At 36.0% G+C, this 17,224-nt stretch overlaps 1 protein-coding gene across 1 annotated transcript in view; it reads left to right on the plus strand.

Moving 5' to 3' along the window:
* PEX7 (peroxisomal biogenesis factor 7) overlaps positions 1 to 17,224 on the plus strand; it is a 66,423-nt gene that overhangs the window by 45,631 nt on the left and 3,568 nt on the right. Inside the window, exon 9 of the mRNA XM_090280668.1 lies at positions 3,339 to 3,438. Within this exon, the coding sequence (XP_090136794.1) occupies positions 3,339 to 3,438 (100 nt within the window). The remainder of the gene's footprint in view (positions 1 to 3,338; positions 3,439 to 17,224) is intronic.

Raw genomic sequence — 17,224 nt, forward strand, 5'->3', positions numbered from 1 at the left:
CTGTCACTTCCTTACAGCTTACCCATTCCTAGTGGAACTTGAGTGGTGATACACAGAAATGTCTGGAACCATACACATCAAATTGTTAACAATGGTTGCCATTAAAGAGTAGAAATGAAGAAAGAAATATATATATTTCTTTTGTTATTAAAAAAGCCATTAGTGATTTAAAAATATAGTTTATAGACACATTACTTTAACTTTTGATTTTCTTAACTATTTGGCTTGTGCAGCTTACTGTATTTGACTATATATAATATATATAAAATATATATATATATATATTTTAATCCTCATCTAAGGATATGTTTATTGACTTGAGAGAGAGAGAAAGAGAGACACTGAGAAAGAGAGAGATTGAACCCACGACCTAGGTATGTGCCCTGACTGGGGATTGAACCTGCAACCTTTTGGTGCCTGGGACAATGCTCCAACTAACTGAGCCCCCCAAGTCTGGGCTTGACTTGATATTTTTGACAAGATATTTAGTTTACTGAAAAATATGTTAAAATTATAAATATTAATTTTTTCTTATTTTACTGGTTCCCCATCCCCTTGAGGTTAAGAACACTGAAGCTTAGATTCTCCCTATTTAACAAATCCTCTCAGGGCAAAAGGTGCCTTCATTATTCCATTTACTGCTTTCGGTTTTAAATGTCACTTAGTTTTTACTTGAGTGTTCCTCGCTGATGCTTTTATGAAGTTCTGTGGTATTTGTTTTCATGGTTTATCTAGCAAGTTTAGTTGTTTTCAGGAAGAGGTGGGTCTAGGTACCTAATTATCCATTTTGCTAGAAATGAATCTCATAATTTTTGCACATAATATACACTTTGTGTATGACATAATTTGTCAGAGCTGTGAAATGGTATAATAGCCAATAGTTGCTTGGATGCCATTCACTGCATTAACCTTCCCTTCACCAAACAGCATCCTTAGAGTTTTAGCATGTATTTTATTTGATGAATTCTTTGCAAAATGGAAATAAATATTGATAGTTTTTCTCATGTTAAAATTATGACAGTGCGACTGTGGTATGGACTGTGTGGGGCCTTGTCTGCCCACTAAGCTACGAGCAGAGCAAATTTAAATGGACTTTTTGAATACACTCTCTGCCCTCCTGCATATGCGACTTCCCTTATCACACTTTCAATCTAAAAGCGGATGGGTTCACGCATGTGCCCTTCTTGGGCATCCTGATTTTCATGAGGCCCGCCTATCTCGCCCTCAGTGCAGCCTTATCCTTAAGTGGCTTAAATAAGAAAATGACAACAAGACTGCATTCCAGAAACTGGTCAGGAGGGTATAAACAAATCCTTGTTGCTTTTTATTATCCTTAAATAGTTCTGAAGGAAACCAAGTTTTATGGTTTGTCTAAAGAGCAGATAGCCCTATCCATTTTACCGAAATAAATTCCAAATCCCAAATGAAGTCAGAGCGCCCAATATCTGGATTAAATTGGCCTTCCCATAGAGTGATTCTACCAAACTGCTCTGTGGGGTGATGCCATGGACTCAGGAGCAGTAGTAGCCCATGAAACAGCATCTCCATGTTTCCATAAGAAGTGTTCTGGTTGTTCTTCATTACACAGGCACTGGGTTCCTTCTCCATGAACTCCAAAGGGTGCATTTCCCCTGGAGAGTTCCAAAGTAGTGTGGTTGTAGACACTCATTTCAGGGCCCGAATGCATCTGCCTTTTTCCTTTGGCTACTGGAAAGCTTAGCATCTTGAGAGGTCCTCTGCTGTCAAGTATATTCAACCTTATGGAATATAACTTTGTTTATAAGAATTGCAGGTTTCCATTTATTCTCCTACTCTTTTCCTTTAATTCATTTTATTCCATATTATATACATATTTTTAAAACCATTTTGAGGACGGGGCAGGGGAGAGCAATGCAGGGAAAATGGGGCAACTGTAATAGAACAACAATAAAAAAATAAATAAAACATTTTGAATATTTTTTGGAATATAGTAGATATATACAAAATCATTTGATTATTGTTTCAGATATTGCAAATCAGTGCATAACCATATTTTAGAAATGAAATTACACAATTACATATTTACTTTTGCTTATATAAACATTATCAAGATCTAGAGAATTAGATTGCAGTAAAATTCACTGTCTCTAGACCCAAAGGAACAAATATGCAAGGACAGTAGAGACCACTATTATGATTTCTGGGAATGACTGCAGCTTGTTCCCTTATTTGTTTGAACAGGCAGATTTTCAAAAGTAAAATCACTCTCCTTAAATATTTTGTAGATTTCAGTAATCTGATAAATGAGCTATTTATTCATTGTCTGTCTGGTACCACACAGTAGATTAACCATAGCAACAATCCTTTTCAAACTTAATAAGACCAGCTCTGTATTTATTAGGAAAATAATACTGCCAGGTTAAACAAACTGACCGTTGGTTTTGTGTGTTTACTCTCTTTCAAAGAGATCTGCTAAACCTTCAGTGTGTTCCATGTCGCACATCATTAGGGAGGCTGAAGTGGAGTATGATTCTGTGATTCTGAATGTGCTGTTTCTATGGTGTGCTTAGAATAAGAAGGATAATGAGTGAACAAAGCTTTACAAATGAAGTACTATTTTGTGTATTGGAAATAGGGCCAAATTCTTCTCTGAACAGTAGAAATCAGATATATTATGGTAAATATTACACTCCTCATCAATAGAGGATAAGTAGAATACTTAGTATTGGCCCAGGAAAACACATTTTAGTTTTCTTGACTCTAGAAATTACACTGACATGGAATCTATAAGAAAGACCATGCCCTCAGAAAAAAAAAAATTTCAGAATTGGAGATAATTTCCTAAGAGAACAGATCCTTTTAAAGAATTTGAATTGCGGTTGAAATGTAAATTAAACCTAAGGTCTTTTTGATTCAGTCATTGAAAAATTAAGTAGCATTTAAAATTAGGAAATGTTAGAGTGCATGTATTCCAATCTCCTTATTTCACAGCAATGAATGCTTTCAGAAATTGCTACAAAAACCTGGCGTCTTTCATCTCAAATGTCCTTGTGCCACATAAAACAATTGACTAAAAGTTAAGTTTCACCCTACAAGGTATACTAATGGGAATATAATAATTGTTTACAAGGGTAAATTGATTACTAATTCCATTTTTTATATAATAGAATATAGCGTATTTTTTCTTTATTAGAGTTTCAGATGTAGATCACTATAAGGACTCTGAATTTATGAATTGGTTGAAACTATTTTGATAAAATTTTTGCTATGTTAAATGTCTGTTTTTTCTCAAGTAAATTTTTTGGTAATTTTAGCACTTAAATTTCTTTTTTTTTTTTTTTTTTGGCTTATATTCACAGATTCTGGAACTTTTCAAAGCCCGATCCTCTTCTTGAAATAGTGGACCATCATACAGAGTTTACTTGTGGTTTGGATTTAAGTCTTCATAGTCCTACTCAGGTAATGGCTGTGATCTCTTGATGGTTTTTCTTCCCATACAGGACACAAAAGCTCCATGTGTGGCATGTGTTGCTTTGTGAACAAAATTGTTGCCTTTAGGGAAGAGCAGAGTACATTTACTTAATCATTCTTATCTCTTTTGCTATAAAACTTCAGCATTTGAAATACTAGGGAAGGAGAGTTATCCAGAAACTTGACATACCTCTCTCCTCTTGAAAGACTGACTTTTCTGAGAAGAAAAGGAACCTTCCCCAAAAGTATTGTGCCTTATGTGCTGAAGGCTTTGAGTAGACCTCTCCCAATGGAAAAGGTGACAAGGGAAGAGTGGAATGGGGAAGGATAGTCCCCAGAGGCTGGTGGGAATCAAGAGTGTGTGGTCCTTGGTTCAGCTGTCCCACAGGCCATTGAGATGATGGGCAGGTCACTTCCCTCTCAGGACTGTCTCCCTCATCTCCACACCCCATGCTGAAGGAGAGGCTTCAGTTGGGGAACAAAGTAAAGGAAAATGGCTACTGTTTTAATTAATAAACTTTATATTTCCTACTTTCTGTTCTCTTGAGGTCTGGAGGGTTTAAATATTTAGGTGTTTTTGTTTTTTTGTTTTTTTTTAAGCTGTTTCAGTTTTGGAAACTCAGGTCAGGTAACAGACTACGTGAAAATAGTAACATATCAATGAAACAATATAATATGTGGGAATTCTAGAATATGACTAAGAAATTAAACTTTTATGACAAATTTTAGAAGCTAGACAAAAAGCAAAGCCCATTTCTCATTACCGTGTTCTTTAATTTTAAATGAATACATATTTTTTAAATTTCAGGATTTTAAGACATAATTCTGAGTTTAAAATATTCTCAATAGACATTAGAATATTCTTAGTAACATTAGAATAATTATTTTAAAATGACAATGGCAACTAAGAAGAAAAGAAACTAAAGGGGTGATAGATGAAATGACATTATCTTTCATATAAATGCAGTGAGCTTTAAATGAAATAGTTTCTTTTCTGAGAGGTAAATCTATTATAGATGATTTTTAATAAAATATTCATACTTGTTTGCTCTCCTAGTTAAAAAAAAAAAAAAAAAAGGCTGTACCTATTGAAACATGGCAGCACCATACAAAGAACCCTAAGTAAACATTTTCCTCTCGCATGTTTCTGTTAACCTGTATCCTGTGAGTCCCAGCCTGTGACCTGAGGCAGCACACGTCCCTCCTCGACTCCCTTGGTCATAGCATTTCCTCACCCAAGGCTGAGACGTGCCACCTGTTTTATAAACCCTCCACACATGGACGACCTGTTAAAAGCAATTTTGTTTTCAGAGGATTTAATTAGATTTTATGCATCCTAAATAATATGAGAATTTATTACAAGGTTATACATTTGGTGTGTTTTCTGGTGACTGCACCTGTCTCTTCCAGTTCAACACACAAATTCCATTTGTACTGAGGAAATAGTTGCTATTGAGAGCAAGTAGGAGCGGAGAAGCAGGGGTCTTCAAGCTCTAAATAAATAGCAGGTTCAATGGCATAATGTACCGTAAAACTGGGCTAGGCGTCTCCACTGAGTTAATTCGTAGTGGGAGCGAATCTTGGGAGTAGGAGGGACCTTAGAAAGAAGACCACTCCTTCTCATACAGGTAGTCTTTCCACAGATATTTTCATAGGCCAGACCTTGTGCTACACTAGGGATTCAGTGGGGAATGAAAATAAATATGGGCCCTGCTTTCATAAAGCATTTAGGCCACTGTTATATTGAATAATCTCATGAATGAATGTAAATGACAGTGTGACAAGCCTATGAAGGAGGACTACGTTGCTCCTCAGAAGTCCATAGGCTAGATATTTAACCTATTTAAGAAATTTGTGAGGAAGTGAGGATCATCTGGGATCTGATGAGGAGGTGTTAACTATATGAAGAGACAGAAGGAAAATAGATCATAAACAGGCAAAAGCAACAGTATGTTATGGACCGGGGTTGGGAGGGAGCATGGATAGTACTTGAAAATGAAAGAAATTGTTTCTTTCTTATTTATGGTATATTATTCAGCATTAGAACTTAAGAAAATATATTTGTTGATGTCATATTTTTTAAAAATGGAGTGTTGAGATTAATGAGTAAATTTCATGTTTGTTTCAATGTCAGTTTTTCTATATATAATTTTTTGCTCTGTTCTAGGTCATACAAATGAGATATTAAGGAGTTTTTCTTGTTTGATACTATTTATGTTTCTTTCTTTGACTTTTTTCACTTAGTATAAAGCCCTCAAGTTCCATCTATGTTATCACAAGTGGCAAGATTTTGTTCTTTTTTATGGCTGAATTTATATATGTATATATATATATATTTTTTAATTGATTATGCTATTGCAGTTGTCCCAATTTTTCCCCTTTTATCCCCCTCTGCCTGGTACCCCACTTCCCTCTAGCAATCCCCCACCTTAGTTCATGTCATGGGTCATGCATATAAGTTCTTTGACTACTACATTTCCTTTACTGTTCTTAACATTGCCCTATTTTGTACCTCCCAACTTGTGCTTGTTAATCCCAGCACCTTCCCCCACATTCTCCCCCTTCCTCCTCCCAGCTGATAACCCTCCAAATGATCCCCATTCCTATGATTCTGTTCCTATTCTGGTTGTTTGCTTAGGTTGTTTTAAAGATTCAGTTGTTGATAGTTGTGAACTTACTGTCATTTTAATGTTTATAGTTTTGATCTTCTTCTTCTTCTTATATAATTCCCTTTAACATTTCATATAATAATGGCTTGGTGATGATGAACTCATTTAGTTCTACCTTGTCTGGGAAGCACCTTATCTACCCTTCAATTCTAAATGATATCTTTGCTGGATAGAGTAATCTTAGTTGTAGGTCCTTGCTTTTCATCACTTTAAATACTTCTTTCCAGTCCCATCTTCCCTGCAAAGTTTCCTTTGCAGTCTTATGGGAATTCTTGCTGCTTTTAAGATTTTCTCTTTAACATTTGGCATTTTAATTATGATGTATCTTGATGTGGTCCTTATTTGGGACTCTCTGTGCTTCCTGGACTTGTATGTCTATTTCCTTCACCAAATTAGGGAAGTTTTCTTTCATTATTTTTTCAAGTAAGTTTTCAGTTTCTTGCTCTTCCTCTTCTCCTTCTGGCATCCCTATGATTTGGATGTTGGTACATTTGGAGATGTCCCAGAAGCTTCTTAGCCTATCCTTGTTTTTCTGAATTCTTTTTCCTTCTTGATGTACTGATGGAATATTTTTTTCTTCCTTATGTTCCAAATTGTTGATTTGATTTTCAGCTTCATCCCCTGTACTGTTGGTTCCCTATAGATTTTTCTTTATTTCACTTAATGCAACCTTCATTTCTGCCTGTGTCTTTTTATGCTGGCGCAGTACCCAATGAGTTCTTCAAGCATCCTAATAACCAATGTTTAGAACTTTACATCTGATGGGTTGCTTATCTTTATTTCATTTGGTTCTTTTTCTGGATTTTTGTTCTGTTCTTTCATTTGGGCCATATTTCTTTGTTTCCTCAATTTGGCAGCTCCCCTGTGGCTCCAGTCACTGCTGGCTTAACTAGAGGTGGGAGGTCTGAGATGGCCTCACTCACATGTCCTAGGGTATAGTGTTCATTGTCTTCTGAGCCATGTTTCCAGATAAGCCCAGGCTTCTTCACTTAGCTATTGTAGATGTCCAAGAGGGTGAGAGTGAAAGCTGCAAGGTACTTTCAGGGATAGACTTGGAAGTCATACAACATCCTTTCAGTTGCAAAGCAAGTCACAGGCCAGTCAGATTCAAAGAGTGAGAAAGAGACTCCATGTTTTGATGGGAGTAGCCACAGAGAATTTGTAGCCATTTAAAATTTACCACATTAATTTTTTGTTGTATAGTTAATAGTTTAATTTATTTTTGACATATTTATCCTTTACTTTCACAGTATATGGTCAAGTTTACTGATTGCATATTCATTTATTTCACCCTTTGTTCATAGTTTATTCCCTTAAAAAGTATTTTTCTCTTACCTTTTAGAAAGTAAGTACCTTTCAATCTGCTTTCAAAAATGTGTTGTCTCTTTTGGTGATCTTAACAGCTGTAGGACTTTGCTGACGTTACTTTAGAGCTTCTGTGTCTTAATATATTATGTGTCGTAAAAGGAGATTTATCTGAGTTCTTGTATTCTTCACTCTTTTTCTTTTTTAGCTTCTCCCTTCTTAGAGATCTGAAAGATGAGATCTAAGGCATTCTTAAATTACACCTCCTTTCTTCTTGACAGAATGTAAGATCTTGTCTTTAAAGGTTTAAAACTTGACAAATAAGTGTCTGAGGTCATTCTTTACGAATAATTGCTGAGAAATTCTCTATGCCCTCACTTGTTAACCAGGCTAAAGTTATCTTTCACTTCGAAAGTTTTTTTCTTTGATTTATTTTCCTTCTGATCATGATTTGTACAGACCTGGCATTTTCCCTTTTTTCTTTTATTCTTATTATTTCTAAATTGGATACCATTTTTCTATTTTTTAGGTTTATGATTCTAGACTTATACCCATTTGTATAATTGAGATTTCCTGTATTAATGTATTTTTAGAATTCTTGGCTTCGTGCTCTACAGTAACAAGTCTGCTCTTTCAAATGCTCATTGATACTCAGTCTAGTAGTTATAAGCTGGTTATAGGTTTACTTATCGTTACACACTCCTTTTGGGAGATAGTTATTTCTCTTTTAAAGTAGAAATTACTAATTAATTCCAAGATATCACCTCTCTACATTTAATGAAATTTATTTTTTCTTTCCATGATGAAACCGAGAAATTACATATAAAAGAAAGAAAAAGATTCCCACTACTCCATAAAAAATCTCTGTTAGTTCATATTACTGTTCCTTTTTAGTCCTTTTTAAAGAAATTTTTAAATTTAAGTATAGCGCTCATATTGGAAAATGCAGATTTTAAGTGTGCATTTCAATAAGTTATCAAGAAACAACTGTGCTCATGTGTCGTGCATCACTCAGATTAAGCTCTAGAGCACTGCCAGCATCTCAGGAGCCCTCTCACGCTTCCTCCCAAATCTTACCCCCTCCTTCTCCCCAAAGGCGATGACTCTGTATGTGTGCATATTTTCATATAGTTACACTACACAGAAGAATTTTTCTTCTGGGACTCCCAAAATACTTGGTAAACATAATCTTTAATGAATGAATATCCTAGTTTACCCATGCTAGGAACATGTAGGTGTCTTTATAGTACCCTTAAAATAGGGTAGAAAAAATTGTGTATATTTTCATGTTGTTTGGCAGAAGATGCTTATATTTGATTCTAATTTGAATTAGTTCTTTAGATGTGTTTTTAAAACTCTCTGTGCCTTTGTTAGTGCTTCAGTAAAAAATATTTGTTATTTAAAATCCAGCTTGTGTTTTGATTCAAACCCCTATTCTCACAATCTTAGTAGATTTGGAGGTTGACAATGAAGAAAATATTTGAAATTTTTCAGTATAAGGTTGGAAAATGAGATTTTAGAGGAGGACTAGCATTATCGGTAGTAAGGATATCTGTGTCTTGTGCACTTTTTATGTGAGCTGATGTTTTCTGTGTCTGTCGCACAGGCTAGCTTTAGAGTTGGAAAGAACATCTGCCAGAGGCGTCCGCTGTCCTCGGGCAGTACTCTCTGTTGTTTCCTTTTTGATGCTTCCATAATTGTATAATATTTAGCCTAAAATTTTATAACAAGTGCTTGCTTTCCCCCAGCCATCAAACATTACCCAGGCCCAGCTCTGTGGGATCTTGGTGTGCTCCTCAGTGGGTGTGTTAGCCTGCGTCTCCTGCCCTCTGCACTCCATGGCAGCCCTTGCAGTGAGAGCTTCCAGAATTTTAGACGCCTGGTGCCTCTGCCTCTGCGCTCCCATTCCTGAATCACCCACTCTCTTACTCATTTTCCTCGCTGCAGACTATGGAGCATTGCTTCCAAAAACCAAGCAAAAATGTTAACTTGGGACACTATGAACTACTTTTCAAAAAAACTATATTTGGGCGCTTGATCCTACTCAATTTGTCTTTAAAGTCTTTTTGATTTTTCTAGTCCATTCTCCACAGTATCTTTCCTCAACCTTCTACACCATCATTAACACTCTGGACATTTGACCTTACCTCCTACTTTACTGTAAAAATAGCCAAGAATGACTATCTTCTTCCATTTCTGGTCCCTCAAAATATTTATGGTTTCTCTATTTTTCTCCTTTCCAGTGGGTTCCTAATTTTCTCACTGGCTTCCTCATCCATGTCTTTATTTCCACAATTATCCACTTTTTTTAGAGCTTCAGTTAATTCCTCTATTTTCAAAGCTCACTTGATGCCAGTATCTTACCTACCCACCAGTAAATTCTGTTTCTCTTCTATTATTAGGCAGCTAGAACTTCCCCTTGAAATTCTATTGTCTTCTGTTATTAGATACTGCAACTTCCCCTTGAAGTTGTCTTTTAATTATGTGCTAGTGATGCTTGACCCTTTGATCTATATTGATGTCTTTCTTTTCTTCCAGTATTTCTAACTTGGTCAGTTGATTGTATACTGAGGCCTGACCAGAGATGTGGGAAGTGATCCTAATTTTCTTGTCTTTCTGCACCCCTAAATTCACTAGACATTTTAATTCTTTCTTATCAGTACCTCTGAAATCTAGACCATGTTCTTCTAGCTCCAGGACGTTAGATAAGCATTTATCTAATTCCTCTGCCGTGGATTACATGGATCTCGTAACTAATCTCTAAGCTTTTTCAATCATTTCATTGATTTTCAACACTGCTTCAGGGGAACGCTTTTCATAATGCATAATACCATCTCCACTGTTAATCAGTATGATTCTAAAAATTGTAGCCCATTAGTAATAGAACAAAACCAAATAGAATATAATCTTTTTAAATGTAGGAAATTTTATGATTATTTGTTCTTTATATGATTGTCAAATGTTCTAATCCAGGAACATCAACTTTAAACTTATTAAAAATAGTAAATTCAATATGATCAGTAAAAATAAATTATGCAAAAATGAATACTGTGTGGATACCAGTAATCATCAATTAGAAAATAAAATGAGAAAAACTACCATTGACAACAACACTGTGTGTGTGTCTGTGTTTGTAGGATACATAGAGGAATAAAATTTTTTAAATGTGCAGGACTGCAGAAAAAGAAAATTATATAAGGACATATCATATTCCTGCAATAGAATATATTTTCTTTTTCTTATTGCTACCATTTTTTAGATCTTTCTCACCTAATCCAAATATTACAAATTCATGGGCAGCCACTCTGTGATGCTCCTTTCCTACTGTGACAATTAACCATACTAGTTACATGAAAGTTTTAACTTATAAATCGATAGAATTAAGTTGTCGTTGTCATGTCATCTCAGAAACCACTTCAGAGACAGCTCATTACTTCAGGGTAGGTAGAGTTTGAACTTTTAATCGTGCTTTCAAGATTCAATATTATCTGTATTGTTTTCTAATTACATTTCTTACCATCCTATGTAACCCTTCTGTGACATACCAGTTATATTTTACTATTTGCCATCTCCATGTTTTTGCCATTGTTTTTCTAACTCTCCCCATATCTGCCTATATACAAAGCATTTCTGCTTTTCAAGGTCCAGAATGTGTTTTTCTCTTCTTTCACTCCTTTTTGCTTCAATAAATATTTGTCAGGTATATGCCAAAAGATACATAGTGTATTAATGCAAGCTACCTAATAAATGTGTGTGTGTATATAGAAATACATATTTATATATATACATACATATATAAAATAAATATTAAATGACTAAATGAGTAAATGAATGAAAAGAATTTTAGTGAACTTAGTTAACGCTTTCCTTACTTTTACTTAAACTCTATAATAATTGACACAATAAATCATGTTCTTCTCTGTATTTACTTTCTACTGGTTGAGTAAGTAAAACATATTCTTACCTCAGCCAATAATGATATGTAGTACTATGCAACATGATGACTGGGCTGCTTTTTCAAAATTTAGAGTTGACTCTTAATGATTATTTTTCATTCTCTCTACATCCTTCTGCCTATTTCTATGGTTCATTTTTGCTAATGAGGCCATATGTCATATAGATAATTATAGTAGATAAAACAATTTCCCAAGGGCAAAAGCAGTTGTCCGTAAAATTGGAAGAAAAGAATATAATGATAGATAGGAAATGGAAAACTTGTCAAGAAAGTCAATCTCTTAGTGAGTCAGTAGGAATTCTTTGTTATATTAACAGCCATATTAAATCATTTGAAATAAATTATCTTATCAGAGGTATGTGTAAACATTTTAGTAAAATGGAGATAATTGATAAAATTAATGAATAGAAATTCATTTTCTAAGTTACACATGTATTTAAAATCTGGTGTTTTTACTATGTTTACTTTTTCAAAAATTATAAGGCCATTGTTATTGAACATGTGCTGTAACAAGTCTTATCTGATTCACTAAAGATAAATTGTTATTATAAACAAGTTATTGACTGGATGTGTTTTTCTTTAATATCCTTCAGTCTACTATAGAATCTAGTGTAGTACTTTGCACATAGGAAGTGCTGAAATACTTGTTTAATACAGTTGCTCTCAAGCATTCTCTGTGTGATAATGTCATAATGTATATGCTATAACTCTATTTAGAAGTTAATAGGCTATTTTGATGGATAATAAATATCCAGTTTTTCAAGAATGCCTCATAATATATTTTAAAGAAATTTACATATTAAGACAGGAGCAAAAAATTAGTGTACTTATTACTAACACTTAGAAATCCATTTCGCTGTTAAAAATGAAAATGGCCCTGGCTGAGTGGGTCGGTTGGTTGGCGGATCATCCTGCGCACCAAAAGGGTGCTGGTCCCATCCCTGGTGGGGACACCTGCCTGCGTAGCGGGTTTGATCTCCGGTCCGGGTGCGTATGGGAGGCAGCCAATCAATGTTTTTCTTCCTCCCTCTCTCTCCCTTTCTGCCCCATCCTCTCTCTCTAAAATCAATAAAAACATATCCTCGGGTTAGGATTTTAAAAAATTATTTAAGTGAGAATAAAATAACTAAAATTAGAGCTTATATGAAATCTTACCCATTATATGTTATTTTTAACTACCTTAGAACAGTGATTTTCAACCTCTTTCATCTCATGGCACACATAAAATAAATACTAAAATTCTGCAGCACACCAAAAAAAATTTTTCTTGCTGATCTGACAAAAAAAAAAAAAGTATAATTTTGATTCATTCACACCCGATGGCTACTGTTTTGTTGGCTGTTGTCATTTTTTAAATTTGACAGTCTAAGGGAAAAGAGGTCAGTGCCCCTGACTAAATAGTCAGGTGGTACACGTTTTAAAAATTCTTGCTGACACTGGTTGAAAGTCACTGCCCTAGAAGATAGCAGCTTTTAAAAATATAATGAAGATTGAGTCTTTAAGTTTTTAATTAAGTAAAGAAATATAACTTTTGACATATTTTTTTCTATAATGCTGATAATTTCGATTCTGAGTTTTAAAGAAAAGATTTGCATTGATGTCAGATTAAAGGAAGTTCAGGAAGCATGGGGATGAAATGTGCTAGAGTGGGGGCTTGCGGGTTAGGAAGTAAATTCTCCACTGACATATCCTTGCGCAGAAGAGGTGGAGCCTGGAGGCCCCCGCATGTGGTGTCCACACGCACACTCACCGTGAGGAAAGTGGGCCGGACGAGATGGGTTTGGGCAGCCAGCCTTCAAGACACCGTGGATGGGAGTCAGACAAGAGTCAGAAAAAAGCCCCTCTCAGAAATTCAAAAATTTTATCAAAGGAGGTTTAATGCAATTTAGTTGCCTTAAAGCTAGAAGTTTTAGTTCTTCATTTATTCTTATTTATTCAACTCCCTAGAACACTTTCCTTCTCTCCATCATATCCCTACCCCACTAACAATAGCAATCACAAACACTCTCTGGCCAAGGCATACTCCTCCCTAAGGCCACAGTTTAGGTAACACTTCCTCTTGGAAGCATGCACTTTCCTCACATTTGGTTATACGTCTACTGGACCCCATAATTCCTCAATTATTGTCCATAGCACTCTGCATTGTAGGTGTCTGCTTATTTATCCGTCTTTCTGCTGGGCTCCAGATCCGTGGGGAAGAGACCCAAACCATTTTGTTTACTGTAGTATCCTCAGCATAACTCTGACACAGAGAGGGTGCTCAAATATTTGTTGAAAAATGGATGAATAGAAGTCTGTATGTATATATGAATTATGTTTTAAGTAGCTTTGTATTGCAAAGAAATATGTGACCAACAGCTCCTGGGACATAAAAGAAAGCTCCTGAGACCTCTCTAAAAAATATTTGCCACTCAGAAATCTCATATATTCCCCAAATCCCATGAAACTTGTTGCCTTTACCCAGATTTCTGACCACATGTCTGGTTAGGTACTCTTTACCATGTGTGAGGCTCTACTTAACAAAATCTTGGGAGGAGGGAAACCACTGATCATACATGGGTTCATTAACTTATTTATTCATTCATTCAACACATAATAAAATTTTATCACGTGTTTAAGTAGAAATTCTTGATATTGGCATTTATAGAATAGGGTCGGGAAGTTGCATAAACGTTCAGAAACGTTTCAGGTAGACCTAGTGATTTTATTTTTTTTAAATAGTTCAGTCGTGTTTTTGTTTTTCTTCTTTAGTCTTCCTAATTTGTTATCTTCCTACCACATTTCAACCTTCCAGATTTGAAACTTAGATTTTACATAAAAGTGTGAAAATATGGCATAAGGCGTTTTTCATTGTATAAGTGGCAAATTAATCTCTTCTTTCTCCTTAAGAAAGGAACAGAATTCTTCCTTAAGAAGAATATTTGAATCCTGCTAAATTTTGGATTTCTTTTTAGTCAGCAACAAATATGCCTGCACATAAAGTACCCCCAAAGAACTCAAGGTTAGTGCACATGGCAAAAGCCCAGTTAAGAAATTTGATAAACACGAGAGGTTCTCAATTCTTGGTGCACATACAAATGCTCCCCAGGTGATGATGCTCAGCTGGAGATGCCCTGGATTAGCCTTTCAGGGTCAGGGGTTGAGAATCTGAAGGAAATGATTGATTTTCTTTCTCCTCCTCCAACAATGTTTATACACATTAAGTGTCGCATTTATGGACTTTCTGAAGCCCACCTGTGGACCTTGGTTTAAAGAGCCCAGGCTTGTGATGTCAATGAAACTGATCCTGGGACCCCACTTAGAGTACCCATACTATGGGGATGGGGACTGTGCCTTAAGAAGCCCTCAAGGTGACTCCAAAGCACCATAAAGCTTGAGAACCACAGCCCTATAGAAATGCCATCAGTAAACTACAGCTGAATACTATCCTTCTGGTTTATTTGAGTATTGGGCTGTTTATTGTTTTTAAATAGCCATCTGAAGAATGACCTTGTATCTCTTGTAAAACCACTCTTTTGTCACTGAATTGTTTTGTAATGGAGGAATATTATATAATTCTCTGTAGTGCTAGAGAAAACTTTATCTCCCCTGTTGAAGTGGTAAATTGATTATGGTATTTGCATATTTTTATATCATGGTTTGGCTTTTTTACCTTTGCTGCCAGGAGGTGTAGAGCTCAATTTCACGTCTAATTTTAGCCATTATTCTTAGTCTCTTTTTCCAGTATAATTTACTGCCTCTTCTTTTAATGAAATAATTTCCTATTACTGTGCTACCTCCTATGAGAGGGCAAGGGTTATTATGTTCCATGGAAATAATTGTTACCCTGTTGAGGCAAATAAGCTTATATCTCTGTGTGTGCCCATGTTCAATGATAATTTTCAAAATGGCAATCACGAACATGTGTCAGAGGTTTTATGTAATTCATGAAAGATTTTACAGCTAGCTCAAAGGAACCAAAGAGCAAACACATATAGGCAGTCATTGAATGCTGAAGTGAATTTAGAAATAGGTACAAAACTAGTCAGTGTCCACAGGGCAATAAGATGTAATGTTTGGAATCATCTCTTGTGGAGCAAGGGAGCTGTCAACTGCGTCTTGATAGGACAACATTCATTTGCAACTTTAATGGATGAGAATCATTTGATTACTATCGGTTTTCTATAGCTTTCAGAGTTGTAAAACAAACCAGTCAAAGGCAGCGAAAGGCACAGACCCCTATAGAATCAGGTAGCGCTGTGGGGCCCCAAGACAATGCCAGCATTCCGCTGAAAGGGCACCTCACCATCTTGTTTGCTGATTGCAATCGTTTACAGTTTTTCCTGACAGCAAGGTAATGGGCAAAGAAGTGAGTCCTCCTATCCGAGCTGAAACTGAGAAAGAGGATCTTCAGTAGATGAGAAAGGAGATATCCTATTATCACTATCCTGAGTCTGGCCTTGAAGGAGGCTGCAGGGCCAGGAGCGGATTCCCAGGGATGGGAGGGAAAGATGGCTTTTACCCTGAAGAAGCCATATGGGGCTAAGCAAGATTCCTTTCTTTGTTTGACAAGGTAAAGAATGAGTGAATCTACCCTGTGAAGCAGATTATTTATTTTCATGTAATTCACTGGACTTAATTTTGTTTTGGTTTTTTTTTTACCCTTATTTTTAGCAAAGTCTTTTTTTTTTTTTTTTTTAATGCCTTTTAGGCTGGCCTCGGATGTGTAGAGGGGGACATGAAGAAAGAGCCCTGTGTTTACTGTCAGTCCTGGAATGCAGGGGGAAGCAGTGCCTCCTGAGGCCACTGGGGTGGTGATGGTAATTAATGAGGGCCCGCCCCCTCCCTGGGGACCACACAGTCTCCCAGCACTTGAAAAAATACACATATGTGAAACGAGGGTAAATTAATATAATGATCTTTGTATCCCATGGTATAAAAACTTAAAACTTCAGGATATAATCCTAACTGCAGGATTAGGCAAATAATGAATGTTAGTTTGCCTTTTATGAGGCACTATTTTTAGGGGACAGCTTCAACAGCTTTAGGTTCTAGTTCCAGCTCCGTTACCCTAGTGCGAACAGGAGAACAAGTTAATCTCTGAAGTCTTAATCTATAAAATAGTCTCTGAGCTAATGTTTATTGAGCCATTGTTAGGTTATAGGAAGACCTGGTCCACGCCCTCAGAGCTGTAACACAAGTGCCCGTGAATGAGTACAGCTCAGTAGAAGGGGCAGGAGAAGAGACGGTATGCAGGAGAGGGTGCCTCAGGGGCATGAACAAGATGCCTGGGTTTGAGTGTGAGCCTGATGCAGTGAGAAACAAAGAAATAGAGAACAACCAAATATTGAAGTGTCTGATTTTTAATGCTTAAATTACCAGAGGTGGGGGGGCAGGGCAAAGTGGGTAAAGGAAGTAAGGAATGGAAACTAGATTTCTGGTGGTGAGCACACAGAGTGTGCAGATGTCAAAATGTAGTGTTATACACCTGAAATGTATATAATATTATTAACCAATGTTACCTCAATAAATTTAATTTTTTTAAAAGGTTTAACTAAATGATTTCTACTGTTCTGTCTAGCTTGGATTCTGACCTAAAATATTACTGGTGAATGATAAGGGTTAATATATTGTGATTAATTTGAGTGGTTCTTGTATTCACTTAGTCACAGCCAAATAATTGGAGCGACCAAGATTGCAGGTTCCCCTGGTATAACTTTTGACCTTTGAAACCATGAAAAGTTGGAAAATAGAGTGCAAATGCCTTGGGTCAGAATCACTTTCTTTCTGCTCCATCTTTCATGTTACTGCCTACATTTCTTTTCCTTTTTTATGGTGGAAAATTTCAAATGTATAAAAGTAAACA

Source organism: Furipterus horrens, unplaced genomic scaffold (genome assembly GCF_987537825.1).
Source record: "Furipterus horrens unplaced genomic scaffold, mFurHor1.1.pri manual_scaffold_6, whole genome shotgun sequence".
NCBI lineage: Eukaryota > Metazoa > Chordata > Mammalia > Chiroptera > Furipteridae > Furipterus > Furipterus horrens.